This window comes from Meles meles, chromosome 9 (assembly GCF_922984935.1).
Source record: "Meles meles chromosome 9, mMelMel3.1 paternal haplotype, whole genome shotgun sequence".
NCBI classification, from domain to species: Eukaryota; Metazoa; Chordata; class Mammalia; order Carnivora; family Mustelidae; genus Meles; species Meles meles.
In genome coordinates, this window is record NC_060074.1 from 38356334 (window position 1) to 38372938 (window position 16605).

Genomic DNA, 16605 nt, shown 5'->3' on the forward strand with positions numbered 1-16605 from the left:
CAAGACACAACAATTCCTTCCCATTTATACCAATTCCTCCTTAAGGGTCAGACAGTATTACCGACACTGGGCCGTTACTCAGTTTTGGTTAGCTCTCCGTCCTCGCACCCCTAACACGTGAGTGTCGTAACAACAAACAAATAATAATAAAACACTGGCAGAAGATCCCCCTCCTTGCTTTCCGTTTTCAAAATGTTCTTAGCCACACTTTGCTGAGCTCCTATTCCATGCTTTCCTTTTAGAAAGTCATGTTCATTTAAGTTCTATTTTAACATAAAACAGTAAAGAACACCACTTAAAAAAATGCATATGTACAGTAAGAGGTTGAAGTCCCAACCCCCTCCCCCCCAACACACCACCAACCTAAGTTCTAACCCCAGAGGTGCTGCCCACCTGTCTTCTAGTTTCCTGAGTTTATGCACACGCCCTAGATGTAAGTATATGTTTAGAAAAATGCTTCCAACGAGGGACTGATGTCCATTCCCCAAGGAGAGAAAGACACAGGATCTTGCGAATCACTTTTCCCCTGGACTGGAGGCCATGACTTACCCCCCTCACCTCTCTCTTAGTTCCTCTACCACCCACCACCCCGGCTCCACAACTCCTACTTTGGAAGTTCGACCATTTACGCTGCTAGGCTTTGCCTTAAGGAGACTTATTTTAAATCTAAACCTAAAGGTCTCCATACATATACCCTGATTAAATGACCACTTTACCTGCCCACTGGGATGAGATCTTTAACATGCATGTATGTCTTCCAATCCTTCCCTCCCCATCCCTGCAACTCAGGGATTTAGTTAAAATGACAGCAAACTTGAATGCAGTCATTTCAATTTTTCCTGAAGAATGGGTATAATGGAGACATCCTAGGTGGAACCCCAACAAGTCACACCCTTCTCTTGTGTGTGAGCTTTGGACCAAGAGCGTCCAGCCAAATTTAAGTGATTTTGAAGATGCAGTTAAGGTCCCTAATCAGTTCACTTTGTGTTGATCTTAGGTGGGCCTGACCTAATCAGGTGAGATCTTCAGCGAGTATAGGCTCCTCTCCTGAAGTGAGAGACATGAAAGAGCACAAGCTCTCTTTCATCTCCCTTTCACTGCAAGTTGCCATCTCCCTTTCAAAGAGCAAGCTGCCATGACTTCTGCAACCACAAGGATATGAATTATGTAAAACAACCAGAGGGAACGCAGAGGTTGACCCTTTCCTATTCAAGCTTCAGACAGAAACTCAGTCCAGCCAACATCTTGATTCCAGCCTTGTGGGACCCCAAGCAGGGAGTCCCTGAAGACATGCCTGGACCAACGGGACCATTGGCAACTAAAAGGGTGTCGTTTCAAACTGCTACTTCGTAGTGACTCGTTATACAGCAGAACTAATTGGTAAACAAGTACATCTATTATCTTCAAAAGACTCTTCTTCCCCATTAAACTACCAGCCACAAGCACTTTAATACCATCTATTTTAGTTTATCCCTGCATTTAAAGAGTCTGTTCAACCCTCTCCTTCCTGTTCTCGATCTTCTCCTATCTAGTTTATTTGTTCTGATATAATTCCAACTGAGTAAAAATACTTTTAAAAATAATTCTCTTAGAAAGGGGACATAGTGTTATGTTTTCTGTACCCTTAAAAGGGCAAAATGTCTTTCTTTTGCCCTCAAACATAAAGGATCCTTGACCACCCGCCCTTTGCACTGGGCAGCCAGAAACATTTCTCCCCTATTGCTAGTTTCATTACAGAGAGAAGCAGGTCAGTGCTGATTTGATTCTCTCTTTTGTATGTAACCTGTATGCTCTCTGAAGACTCCTACAGAAAAAAAGATTTCTCTTCATCATTAGATCTGGAAATTTTACAGGAAATCTCAAATTGTGTTCATCTCCTTCATTAATCCCTCTGGCACCTGCAAACCCATTCATTCTATCTGAAAACTCCAGTTTTCTCCAGCTCATACATTTCTCCTTCTAGTGATTAGTAGATTCTGGTTTTATTTCCATGTGTCCTTTCTTCCTCTGGACCATCCACCATCCAGACGGAAACAGACTGCCTGGGTCTTTTCTCCACATTTCCTCTCTTGTCAGTCAGGATTTCCCTTTCCTCACATTTTCACTTCTATCACGAAACAGTTCCTCCTTTGGCTCTTGCAGATCCAGATTCAAGTGTGAGTAATATACATTACTCGTTTCACTTCGTCTCCTGACTGGTTGCAGTTGGTGGTGCTTGCTGCAACTCATTTTTATTTTCTAGGTTATTTTCCCTTTCTGAGTTGCTGGGACAGGCTCCCCGTGCTGGCCAGGGTGAAAGCTGCCAACATCAGGCAGAGACAGAAGCCCTTGGAGACTCCCCTCCAGTGCTAGACAGACCAACTGGTAGCCTTGTCTACTAAGGGGCAGGATGGAGGCCTCCCAGTTCAGGAGGCTCAGGGCTCTCCATGAATGAAGAGAGACCATTTTCTCTCAGCCATATAGGAAATAAAGGACCAGTTCAGTCCAACTGTCCAAATGTTTTAGAGGTCAGCCAGTCTCCATGAGATCTGTAGAGCCCATTAAGTCACATGGAACACATTCACAGCACGAACTTCCTCTTTGTAAACTGAGGGTCCTTGGAGCTCTGCCAGCCCTTGATACAGTTCTCTCCTAACCCTGTTGTGCACAAAAGCTCCCAACGCCCGCATCCTTTTTTTGAGAACCCAAATGCTCCAAAATGCTGGGCTATCCTCTGGGGTCGTTTTCCTTCTTGGGTCATCCCTCACAGAGAGCCAGTCCCAGAAAGATAAAAGGGGTAGAACTGAGAGCATATAGAGAAGGATCAACGTACGTATATCTGTGGCCCATTGTGTGTAACTGTATTTGTTATTGCTTAGGATCAGAGCATGGGCAATGCCTCAAAGATAGGAAATTTATATCATCAACAGTAGAATTTGGAATTTTTAATTTTGGAAGCACATCCATGACTAATTTTGTCATTGAAGAATTTCAAAATGTCAGTACATATCGCTGCCCTTACTCTGTATGGACAATATAAAGACCGGTCAGCTTCAGAGATTACTCTTGGCTCAGTAGGAAGCCAGAGGCACGATCAGGATGCGCTACTTAGGTCTCCTGACTCACTGCTCCTTTATTCTTCTTTCCAGAATTGAGCAGACTCCCTATTTCTCAATACCCTAAAAACCCTGGAATGAAATGCCCGTGAATGAAGCCAGCACATCTGTCCTGGCGAAAGTGGTGGACTTTGGCTCTCAACAGGCATCACGCTCGGAGAGAAGCATCAGATCTCCTGAACATAAAGCAAACCCTTGGTCCTACCTCATCCCTACCAGCCAGAGAGACAAGATCAATTTCATCCATGTGGCCTACACACCCTCAAGGCCCACTAAAAAGACCACTAAATAAAGGTGAGTCCACCTAGTGGGAAGGGACAGCAGCCGCAAGGCCAGGTCACCAGGCAGATGGATGGTATCAAGTGAGCAGTTCTGGGAGCAAGAGGTTCAATGAAATGGCTATAAATAGAGCCCACGGAGGCATTGCAAAAATCTAAACCCAGCTCTGAAGTTGTGGCTCAGAGAAATGTGTGCGGCAGCTGATAAACAGGACTTCCTGGCGTGGTGCCGTCCAAGGGCCTCTGGGCTTGAATGGAGCCGCACCACTGAGCCCACAGGGGAGGCAGAAGAAAGGGCACTAGGGACACACTGGCTGGGCTCCCGAGGGACACCACTGCCACCTCACAGGATTATTGGGAGGACTGTGTGGGTTCACGCACATGAGGGCTTAGGACAAGGTCTGCACATTATAACCACTCTGTGGATGTCGGCTGTTTTTCCAGAGTGACTCTGACACGCGTCCACTCAAATGAGCTAATAACATTCCCCTTGCAACTGACTCATTTAATGAGGATTAACTTTCCTGCCAACATGTGAGATTTCACGTGCGTCCTGCACCGACAGACAGCACAGCTTCCTGTGTCTGCCCAGCGAGCACCGCAGAGCAGCACGCGTCCCTCCCCCGCGGTCTCCACAGCCCTGTCCTCCCATCTGTGTCTGATGGTGCACTTAGGCTCGCTTCTTACCATCAGCTTTGCACACATTCAACAGAGAAAAGAGCAAGGAGACAAGAAGGAAAGGGCAAGAGAGAGATTTTTCAGCTTATCAGGAGGAAAGCCTGGGCGGACTGATCCCTCTCTCCGGTTCCATAAATCAACCCATCTCTAGCATTTGGTTTTTATTGTGAATAATGTAATGCTCCGATTAGAGGTTCATGCATCTGGGTGGAGAAATCCATGACGTCATGCAGGCCACTCGGTCACAAGAAGGCCAAGCGGGGCTCACCTTTGTATTCAGCCAGACACACGCACTCATAGCCGTTAACGAGGTCCCTGCAGGTGGCGGCGTTCAGGCAAGGGGCAGAGAGGCACTCGTTATATTCTTCCTCACAGTAAAGGCCGTGGTAACCTGAAGGGCAGAGAAAAAGGCCTGCGGTCAAAAGGTTCCATTTAAACCCACGCTGGACCAGCGGGCAAGGAAGGTGGCCGGGTCAGCAATGGTAGCAGAGCATGGACAAAGGGGATTTAGGGAGCTGGATCCCCTGGGGTATAGTTGCAATGTGGCTTTCCGGGAAGGCTGGGAAGAGTCCGTTCTCACCACCCTTTGCAGGATCCCAAGTATAAAAGGAGTGATCCCATTTATCCACCAGATGGTCTCATTACTACACCATGTCCAACGACACTAGTGACCCAGAGACCAGGGTCTGAGGGCATCAGTGTGGCCACAGGAGACAGGGATAATCAGAACGGGGCTGACAGCATGGGAGGAAGAGCTCCTTTCAAGGATGTGCACCACTCTTCCTCCAATCAGAAAGCGGTATCTAGCAAGTAAAGAGGGTTTAATTAAAAGAGAAAGGGATCCATGTATTTCCTTTGCTCTTAAGCAGAAAGTCAGCTAAAAAGGCTTCACAGAAACTCCTGATAAAATGTGGGGTAATTCTGGGGTGCTTGGGTGGCTCAGTAGGTTAAAGCCTCTGCTTTCAGCTCAGGTCATGATCTCAGGGTCCTGGGATTGATCCCCACATCAGGCTTTCTGCTTAGCAGGGAGCCTGCTTCCCCCTCTCTCTCTGCCTGTCTCCCTACCTACTTGTGATCTCTCTCTCTGTCAAATAAATTTTTTAAAACATGTTTTAAAAATGTGGGGTAATTCTTTTTAATTTAAAATTGTGATTCGCTTGGGGCATGTGGATGACTCAGTTGGTTGAGTGGCTGACTTCAGCTCAGGTCATGATCTCAGGGTCCTGGGTTCGAGCCCCATGTCGGGCTCTGCGCTCAGTGGGAAATCTGCTTCTCCCTCTCCCTCGGCTCTCTCTCTCAAATAAAGAAATAAAATCTTTAAAAAATAAAAGAACTATTATCTCAATTATAGCATTTTGTACTTTAAAAATAAAATAAGAGCAATGAAGAAAAAGAAACCACCAGTTTCTCGATAAAGGTGACTTTTACTCCGTTCGCAGCACAGGTGTTTATGCTGAAGGGCAAGAAGACCACATTCTTTGAGATTCACTCATGAATGTCATACTGTTTTTAACTTTCAAAAACATGTGTCAGTGCCAATTTGCCGTGAAACCAAGCCATTTTCTTTTTCCTGGCCTGTCCAAACAATGAGAAACACGTGAGTGCTTTCAAAAATCACCCTGCCTGTGTTGGTTCTGAATTCAGATAAGCAGAAAAAATAAACCCTTCCTCAAATGAGAACTAGAACCACTAATCCCCCCCCCCCCCCCCCAGCTTTCCAACTTATAGCCAACCCTCAGACTCAGAAAGTTGCCTTAGGACATGCTCATGGGTTGAACTGTTTTGTTTCTCGTGCCTATAGCAAAAGTAGGTTAAGCTCCTATCTGTATAGTATGAACAGAGTGGTTTGCAAATTTGTTGCCATTTCGGCTGTTTTGGAACTGCTCTCCCAAATGAGGCTGTGATACTGGCCCCTTTGAGACCTTGACCTACCTGAGACCAACAGACCATGGTTTTCAATTCTTCCATCTTCCCCTACTTTCTGTAATTTTAGGGAAATATTTCTTATTACTCTTCATCAGTATTTGGATCATCTAGATCAGAGTTTCTCAATGGACAACGATTTTGCCCCCAGAATTTGGCAATGCTTGGAGGTGCTTTTGGTTGTCACGACTAGGGTGGAGGGGAAGGAGGCTGCCACTGGTATCTAGTGTCAGAATCCTACTAAACACCCTGGGAGGCATAGGACAGCCTTCCATGACCACCGCCCCCCAAAAAAAGAAAAAAAAAATCCAGCTAAAATGCTAACAGTGCCAGATGCAGAGAACCCTGCTCTACACTAAAGATCAGCAAACCCTGGCTCACAGGCCAAATGCATCCCAGTCTGGTTTTATAAATAAAGTTTTATTGAAACACAGCTGCATTCATCCCTTTATGCATTGTCTACAGCTGTGTTCCCATTACAAAGGCAGCCTGAGTAGTTGCAACAAAGACTCTGTAGTCTGTGAAGCCCCAAATCCTTACTCGCTGGCCTCTTGGAGGACAAGTTTGCTGACTCCTGATCTGGGTTCAACAGAAAACCTTTCTTTTTATAAGAGTTTTGGATATTAACTCCTTATCAAATAGAGAGTTTTCAAGCATTTTCTCCCATTCTGTATTTGGCTTTTACTCAGTTGATTGCTTCCTTTGCTGTATTGCTTTTTAGTTTGATAGAGCACCACTTGGCTATTTTTTGCTTTTGTTGTCTGTACTTTTGGTGTCATAGCCAAGAAATCATTGCCAAGACCAATATTATGAAGGTTTTCCCCTATATTTTCTTCTAGGAGTATTATAGTTTCAGGTCTTACATTTAGGTCTTTTTGACCTAAATTTAGGTCCATTTTGAGTTGTTTTTTGTGGAATGTGTAAGAGAATACAAATTAGCCAACAGGTTACACAAAAAGATGCTCAACATCACTAATCAGCAGGAAATTGCAAATCAAAACCACAATGAAATACTGCATCCCACCTATTAGAACCACCATTACACACACACACACACACACACACACACACACACAGAGAGAGAAATAGAAACTGTTGGCAAGGATATAGAGAAATTAGAACCCTTGTATACTGCTAATGGGAATGTGAAATGGTGCAGACACTATGGAAAATAGAGAGAATCCCCCCAAATTAAAAATAGAACAATCATATGAATTATAATCCCATTTCCAGGATTTATCCAAAATAACCCAAAACAGGATCTCAAAGAGATATCTGCATTCCCATATTCACTGCAGCATTATTCACAACAGCCAAGAGATAGAATCAACCAAAATGTCAGTCAACAGATGAATGGATAAAGAAAATGTAGTTTATAAATACAGTGGAATATTATTCAGCCCTTAAAAAGGAAAGAAATCTTGTCGTATGCTATAACATGGATGAACCTTGAGACTATAAGCTAAGTGAGATAAGTCAGTCACTGAAGGACAAATATTTCCTTATTCTATTTATATGAGGTATCTGAAGTTGTGAAACTCAGAGAAGCGGAGTAGAATGGTGGTTGCCAGGGGCTTAGGGGAGGGGGAAATGGGGAGTTGCTTGTCAATGGATATAGAGTTTCAGTTTTGCAAATTCTGTTTTGCTACTTGACAATGTACGTATCATTAACAAAATTGCACTGTACCCTTAAAAATGTGTTAATAGGGTAGATTTCATGTTATGTGATTTTTCTCACAATTAAAGAAATACAACACGTAACCTACATAACGAGTTCATTGTCTTTTGGCTTCTCAGTATGGACCCACAGTCGCAATGAACAGCTTTTCAATTGTATTTGCTCTCCTAACAGATCTTTTGAAAATCGCTTGGAAGAACAACAGATAACCCTACAAGCATTTTTGACCTCCCTATTGAAGTGTTATTTACATACACAAAAATCAAAATCAAATTTCATGAAATCATCCGTAATTGTTTTCATTCTTCACAAGCTGTATCATCCTCTTCTTCCACTAGTAACATGAAAAGCAAATGAGGACGTTATTTTACAGAGATAATTAAGCTGATGATGTTTTTCTTCCTTGCGGGAAAAGAAAAAGATAGAGGTTTCATTTTCTGAAACTGTTTCTTCGGGGATGGTAACATCTCAACATCTTTATGGAAATGTCAAGGCACTCCTTACACTGAGTACCCAAGAACCTAAGTCGGACTATTTGAATAAAAAGGCATTCCTTCTGAAAGAGATGGCTTCTGTGAAAAGGAGGCTGCCACCCCCTGAGAGTAATTAATTCGGGCAAACAAATTAGCTCAGGGCAGTATGCCCAGGGTCTAGGAAAAATAGGCTAGTCCAAAGAACTTTTTTAAATTAAAAAAGATCAGAAGGGTGAGATCAGAGTGGCGCTTTCCAGGGCAGCTATCTTCATCACCACCACTCCCATCTTTGCATGATTTGCTCCTGAATATTCAACTCCAATATTCCTTAAATTGACAGAACATAGCGATCAGCTGGACGTGAGCAGTGAGTGTGGTTACTATGGCCGCTGCGTTTAGGCTGAGTGAGTGGATAATGTTGCCATTAACACGACCAAAGGAATATCAGGGTTTTGAGAAAGTTGACCAGTTAGGTTTTGTTTAACTTAGGGCTCGCTTAGGGAGGTCCAGGTTGCGGTTGGAAAAATAGGCTTAAATAATGTAGAAATGGCATCTTGGGATTAGTGGCCTTGAAGTGGTGTTGAAGTTTCATCAAAGAAAAACTTTTGAGAGAAAAAAAGAAGGGACTGAGGTCAGATCTACATGGACAGGCAGGTGGAGAAGGAGAAACCAGATTAGGACACTGGGCAGGGATAAGACAGAGGAGAGGACAGCAATGTCATGGGAGCCAGGGGAAGAAAGGAAATCAAGGAAGGCGGCTCATAGATCTAAAGACTGAAAAATGGCAGCTGAATTAGAAGATTATAAAGCCACTGGAGGGGCACCTGGGTGGCTCAGTGGGTTAAATGTCTGCCTTCAGCTCAGGTCATGATCTCAGGGTCCTGGGATCGAGGCCTGCATCAGGCTCTGCCCTCAGCGGAGAGTCTGCTTGTCCCTCTGCCTCTCCCCTGCTTGTGCTCTTTCTCTCTCAAATAAATAAAGAAAATCTTAAAAAAAAAAAAAACAAAACTCTCAGTGGGAGGTAAACTGCCTTATAGAGGTTATTTTGAAAGTTGGGGGAGGGGAGGGATGACCTATCACACTGATTGGAGGATTCAAGTGGAATTTAGTGGGTAGAGGCCAGAGATAGAAACCATCTTGGAATATCTAGGATACTGCTCACAACAAGGATACTCTGGTGTCCCTCAGGACTTCAGTCTGTCCATCAGAAATTCATGGAGGTGAAAACCCTGTTCCATGAGCCTCTAGGTATAGAACCTAATAGCTTTACATGCACACTGACATATACAGTTGTTAAGACATGCTGAGTTTTTCTGGAGTGTAACTACTGGGTAAATCCAGAGAAGACTGTACCTAGAGTTGTTCACCACTTGGGAAAACCCCTTCACAAGAGCAACAGGTCTTGAAGAGCTTAAATCACCGACAGAGCACACCTGTATCAGGAGACAAAACAAGGCAAAAACCCCTTCTCTGGATCATTTTCTGACAACACTGTCTAAAGCTTCTCCCACCAGTTACTCATCCTAATACTTCGCTGACTTCGTGGCAACACTTATAACTGTCTGAAATCATATTTCAATTCCTATTCTCGATTATTATTTCTCTTCCTCCTCTAGAATACTAGCTGGAAGACAGATCGCACCATTCACAGACACTGTATTCACTGTCTGGCACAGAAAAGATGCTCAGAATCGTTGTTGGATCAGCACCCACGATGTGCCCAGAATGTGCCAGGAGCTTCCAGGTGCTGCGGATACAAAGCTCAATGGCAGGTCTCTGCCTGCAAGAAGCTTTACCATCTAATAGCACATGTGTGTCATCTGCTTCACCAGCCCTTCCCATGTGCTAACTGGTTTAATCCTCATGACAGCCCAGAATGATGGGCATGGCTAGTCCCAGCGCATAGATGAGGAAAGACAGTCAACCCTGTGTTCTTCCATGAGGAATTAAGGGTCAAAGAGATAAAGAAACTTGCCCAAAGACACACAGCCAACCCTGTGTTCTTCCTACTCTCCCAAGAACGTCCCCAGAATGCCTTACCTAGCATACCAGTCTGCTAGGGCCGTGATAACCAAATGCCACAGGCTGGGAGGATTAAACAACAGAAATTTATTTTCTCACAGTTCTGGAAGCTGGAAATCTCCTTGCCTTGGTTTCTCTCCTCGCCTTGTGGATGGCCACTTTCTCCCTGTGTCTTGTCTCCATGTGGCCTTGTCTCTGTAGGCACACCCCTGCCTGGTGGTTTCAGACAGTTATGGGAAACCAGTCATACTGGTTTATAGTCCCATCCTAAAGGCCTCATTGAACCTTAATTCCTTCTTTGAAGGCACTTTCTTTACAGTCACACTGGGGTGGTTGGGGAGGGGGGGTTAGGACTTCAACATATGAAATTGAGAGACAAAATTCAGTCTTTAACACCCAAAGTCAGGGTTTCTCAACCACGACGGTACTGAAATTTTGGATCAGATCATTCTTGATGGCTGGGAGCTGTACGGTACATTGTAGGATGTTGGGCAGCATTGCTGGTCTCTACCCACTACATGCCAGCAGCCCACCTCTCCCCAGTCGTGACAACCAAAAAGGTCTCCAGACATGGCCATATGGCTCCTGGAGAACATAAACCCCCTTTGAGAACCAATGTCCTAGATCCTTTTTAGAACACGAGAACAACTCGAGAACATTTCAGAATGTGTAGGTTTGGATTTTTCATGGTGAAGAGAGTACATTCATTGAGAAAAGGGATTTTAGGGGCAGAACTGAGGGGTCCATCTGTGACTATGAGTTTAATATAACACCTGGGTGACTTCCTCCCACAGTGAGAGAATATGGACACTCAGTTCATCTGGGGCTAGCCAGATTCAAATACCAAGTGAATAGAATAAAGAGAGGAGAGAAGAGTAGGAGGTACAGGCTTCCAGTTACGGACTGAATAAGTCCCAGGGATGAGAGTGACAGCACGAAGAATATAGTCAATGACATGGTAATAGCATTGCATGGGGACCGATGACAGTTCTACTGGTGGTCTGCACAGAGTAACATATAGACTTGTCGAATCACGATGTTGTACACATGAAATTAATATGAATTGTACGTCAAGTAGAGTTCAATAAAAAGAAATAAGTAAACAGATAGAGAGAGAGAGAGAGAGAGATGATAGACAGAAAGGAAAAAGAGAGGAGAGAAGCCCCACCTGGTGACTGACTATTGGAGCTACTGAGAACCCTGCTGAAAGTTCTGCCATTAGGTTTTAATTCCTCTGTGTCCTCTCTTGAAGACCAAAGTCCTACACTACTGACTGGCTTAGCAAAGGCACAGTGAGCCAGGATTTGACTCCCCTGGGGTCTGAAGGGTTCTAGAATACCATGGTCATCTCCAGGTTTTGTTCTGTCCATTGAAAGCCAAGCCTTTTTGCTGCCGTTTCCTTTTCTGCTCTCTCAACGTTGTCCCAAGACAAGATCACTTAAATATTCATCTTAACAGAAGAGAGGCTCTGGCCCCACACTGTCCACACCACAGCTCTTTTCTCCCCTTGCCCGTCGCAGCTCACTCTAAAAATCCCAAACTGGGGGGACTCCGCTTGTAGCCAGATGGCTTCCACACTCTGTGTAACAAATTGGGGTAACTCCCCCACAGACACCACCTCTGCTGAGCTGCCTCTACTCCCCACCGCCTCAGAAAAAGCAAAGAGCTCCTTCAAAACCCAACAGTGATGTGGCAATGCATTCAGAACACCAGGGAGGCCACAAGGCTCACTCCCCCAGCAGAGGCCAAATTCAAGGTCAGCGCAAATTTGAAGCGTCTGAGGTTTTGTTTGTTTTTTTGTTTTACTTTAAGGTCAGACTGAAGTGAGTGGGGGAGAAGGAGGTGGTTCCTTTAAGGGCATGTGGCAACTCAGAGGATGTTTCCTCTCATTTCACATTGAATGAGAAAACGTGGAAGCCCCAGACTCCCTGATTCAAGTCTAGACCACTTCCTGAGACATCAAACCCTCCAAACATTCTCTCACGTGAGTTAAAAATGTGAGCAAAAGGGAAAACAATCCTCTTGCATTATATGGCCGTGAGCTTTCAAATTCTCGCTAAACTCACGGATCGCCCGAGAGACCACAGAGTGATGGGCAGAGCAATCATTCTACTGGGCTGAGAGCTTGGTTTCAGGGAGGGTGTCTGTCTGTGAGCTTGTGTGTGCACGTGTGCAGGTGCACAATATCTCTCTCTCTGCTGATATGATCACAATAGGAATTTGTGAAAGAACAGGAAAGAAATAAAGTAGGTATGAATCCCTGTTCACATTAATCCCATCGAGGGTTCCAATGTTCTGTTCTAAACAGATATGCTGATGTTCGTATCTGTACAGACTTCCATGCCACAATTACATCCCTGTCTCTCTCTCTCTCTCTCTCTCTCTCTCACACACACACACACACACACGAAAAAGGAAAACATCTATAAATGGGAGGAAGTTGTGTTAAGGAGACAGAGCCTCGCTGGCTCAAGGAGCACAGTGGCTGCCGAGGCTGCTTCTTTCTTTACTCCCTAATTTCTCATCCTTTCGTTGCTGGAGGCACCGGAACCAGAGAGAAAACAGATGTGAGAAGACCCAAATCAATCAATGTTTCCCTGGCCGTGTTTCTCAGAAACATTAAATTGGAAGGACCATACATAGAGGCTAAATTAAAGTTTTAGACTCTCCAGGCTCCCTAGTATTTATATGCTGCTGAGCCGTCTACAGATTTGCACGTCCCTCACTGGGCTTCCGAGAAAGACGGATGACGGAGAGCCGGCTGTAAGTCATATCCTAACAGTTCATGCAATGAGTCTGTCTTCCCAGCGCTGCAGGCTGCCGCTGCCTTTCACAGTCGTTGGGTGAAGCCTGGCCATGTTCCGGTCTCCTGTCTGCCTCTTCGACTGATTCATTCTTTAATGCAACATACAATTATTAAGTGCCTCCTATGTGTGAAAATAGATGTAATACCTCTACTGGGGGCATCTAAAGGAGACAGACACCAAACAATCATCCAAATACATGTGAAATCATAACTGGGTGAGTATGAGCAAGGGGGCGATCCCCAAGGCTGGGTGCCAGGGGGAAGGAGAAGTGGGAGAACTGGCTTTGGCTGAGTTCCAGGGAGACAGCCCCGAGGAAGGGACAGTGAGCTGAGAGGTGGGTTGTATGTAGGTAGCAACGTGGGGGCGGGGAGGGGTAGGCGCCAGGAAATTCAAGACAGGAGAGGTAGGGTGGACAGAAGTCCCATAGTGGGCGGGCCAGGCTGCTACATCTCCTTGCAGAGATGGACTGAGGTCCCCAGAAGAGCAGAGGCAGAGAATAAGCAAGACGCTGGCAGCCACCAGACCAGGTGATACCTTCAACAGAGTTGGGGGGTGGGGGGAAGAGAGTGAGAGATCAAGTGCACCTCTCAGGAAGATCACTTTTCCAGTGAATGGGGGAAAGCCCCATAAGAATCAATGCAAAGAAATGAGTGAAGACGTATGGCAATCGTCCCAGAGAAAACACGAGCGGGATGAGTGTGGTGGTAGGGCCAGCCAGAGAGGAAATATCAAGAGCCATTTAAAAAGGAAAACAACAACACTTGTAAGAAATGGGATGTGGAGCTTGAGAAAGGGCAAGGACATAGGTGAGTCCCAGCTTCCCGGGTTGGCTTACCCAGAGAGGCTGCAACGCATTCCAGAAGGAAGGAGGAAACTGACATTTATTGAACCCCCTTCCAGGGGTCAGTTTCTGTTCTAGGCACTTTCCCATACAACAGAATCTCATTGCCATGGTGGGGCTGCAGGAGGGATTGGGATGGAAAGCCAGGAAGCTGGTAAAACCACTTTCTAGAAGTAGATCTTCATCGAACAAAGTGAATTGACAATTTCTCCCAGGAAAGCCATATGAAGAAAAAACATCAGCTCGTTTTAATGACCATCTGACCAATTCTGACCATACTGACCAGGAGTGAGCTAGGCACTGAGGGGATTTACAGAATGGTAGCCAAAAAAAGAAAGGTTTGGGGTCAGATGCAAGAAGTTGGGGGAGGGAGGACGCAGAGAGAGAGAGGGAGACAGAAAGACAAGGAGTGGGGGGAAGGAGAGAGAGTGGGAGAGGTTAGAAGACAGGGACCTGGAATATCAAGGGGGGGGGGGGATGGGGGAAAGAGGCACAGGGAAAGAACTCCTAAAAAGACATTAAAGGGTAGGGAGGAGATGGAATGACTCCAGAAGTCCTGGGTCCCCTGTGGAGTCACACCGCCCCCTGGTGTAACCACCGACCTATGACCAATGGGATGTGAGCACTGCTTGCAAGAGTCACGGAGACAGTGGGGCACGGGGCGGGGTGGGGGGGGGAGTGATTTGATTTGAACATTTGAGTGAAGAAAGTCTTGCCTCTCGAGTTATCTTTTATGGCAATAAAATGGATTCGAACCCCTTTCCTTCCATGAACCTCTTTCTGTAACGCAGGGTTAAGTGTTTACAGGTGGGGAGCTCCGGGCCACCGGGGTGTCACCGTCTCAAGGGCCAGCACATGGCATCTTCCATCTGGGTAATTCAGGGGGGCTTGTTGGAACAGAAGCTGCTAAGTTCTTAAAAAAGGAGGGCCCCTGACCAACCCCTAGGAGGACGCGCACTTGACATTTCACCTGAAGTGGCCACAGCGTCCAGCAGGGTGCCCGGCCTATGATACCCACCGAACACATAACAAATGAGGCATGTGTCCCCCTGGTCTGCTGACCACTGCACACATCTGATTTTCAAGGACAGTGAAGGTACTAGAATTCTGAAAAGAGGTGCCTGTCTTGAATACACCACAAGAGCACTAAAACGCCACAGCCCGGAAGGGCACCTACATCCCAGGGCCACTGCCTCCTGCCAGCAGGGAAGCCTGCTTTCTGGAAAAACATAAATGGGACCAGCTCTGCAATGCCACAACCTGTGAGCCCAGATTTCCCAGGCAGACGCTCAGATACCTGGATTCTTCTAATATGAAATGGAGTCTGTTTACATTTGGTTTTTTAAAAAAACCTACCCACTTGCCTTCCCTCTCAGCCCTCTCATCCCGTGAGACGCTCCTCTGTGCTGGATCTGGTTTCCTGCCAGGCAGTAAAGCCTTGACTCACAGCTCAAACTCTGATCCCAAATTCTGTATTTTCTCTTTAACAACGGGTCCGTTATCCTCTACCTTCCTTAGCACACAGGTTGGTGAATATAGATGACACTCAGTCACAGTAAGTGAACTGAATTTGCTTGGAAGATGGAATCCCAGTGCAAAGTGACCTTTGCATACATAATTACAGCGGGAGTTCTTTTCTTTGCAAATGTCTGATTCGGACAAATCATGAAATGCCTGGGAGTAGGTCTCCTGAAATTGACAGTTTTTGTCAGGCAGGGAAATCAAAGGATTCGTTTTTATATCTATATTTTAAGTGTGCATATTCAAATTTCTAACTTCTCACATTGAAAATAGGTTACTTGTGTGACACAGAAAGAAAAATATCAAAGATGCTTTTACAGGTGGTTCACTTGCTGATTACCGAGGGAAACAATACCCGTGCTGTGTCTACAGTTGTTTGGGCAAAAGGATAGCTGGTAACATTAAGAAAAGGCTGACTTTATTAAGAGTAATTTTTAGGTGGAGGCGTGTATGGAGGAAAAAGATCCAGTCTTACTAGAAGAGAAGACTTCTTAAGACATGAGAACAGCCATCACAATAAGGTGTCCTGTTAATGAAGAAAAACTTCTTTTTAAAGGAGAATTTCATCTTTTTACATGTAAAAAAGAAAATCTTTGGAGATGTTAAAAATTCTGAAACCTCTCTAGGTTTATTAATAAAGTGTAAATCATCATTAATTCACGTGCAAAGGGAAATAAAGGCTTAAGTATATGGCCGAAAAGCAAACCACCCCTGGCCTGAGTTCCATACTCACAAATAGCATTCTCCTCCAAACACATTTAGGGACAAATGAAAGAATATACTGTAGATAACCCAGCTGGATCGTGACGATGTTCAAGAACTCAACAGCGAGCCTTCCCAGACAGCAGCCCCTAAAAACCAAGGCTTAAGCCTGTCCATCATCTTGGGGATTTTTCTCTGTTGTGTAAGTGTTTCTAAAAGTCTCCTCTTGGACTCACCTTTGGAACTAGGTCACAAACTAGTCACATGAAAAAATCAACCTCTTATTTTTTAGCTTTGTCTTTATAGTCTTTTTTTTTTTCATGATGCTTTTGGCCACTAGAGGGTGGCTTCTACCTATGATCTATGTCAGCTGAAAGAGGGGGAGAAGGTTACTCAGGAGCTTAACAAAGGAGGAGCGACATAAAGAAATGTTTTACAAAAGGGAAACGAATGTACAAGGGGAAGCAAATATGTAAAGAAGAAATATCGTTTCCTTTACTAATAAAGCTTAACATTCATATATTTCTCTGCAGCTTACAAATTCGCCAGTATGTCCTTTCAACATATGGGTAGCTACAGTTCAACTT

General features: G+C 45.0%; 1 protein-coding gene across 1 annotated transcript in view; it reads right to left on the reverse strand.

Moving 5' to 3' along the window:
* The window catches only part of DNER (delta/notch like EGF repeat containing), a 313530-nt gene that overhangs the window by 31299 nt on the left and 265626 nt on the right, over positions 1-16605 (reverse strand). Inside the window, exon 9 of the mRNA XM_046017974.1 lies at positions 4320-4442. Coding sequence (XP_045873930.1) covers positions 4320-4442 — 123 coding nt within the window. The remainder of the gene's footprint in view (positions 1-4319; positions 4443-16605) is intronic.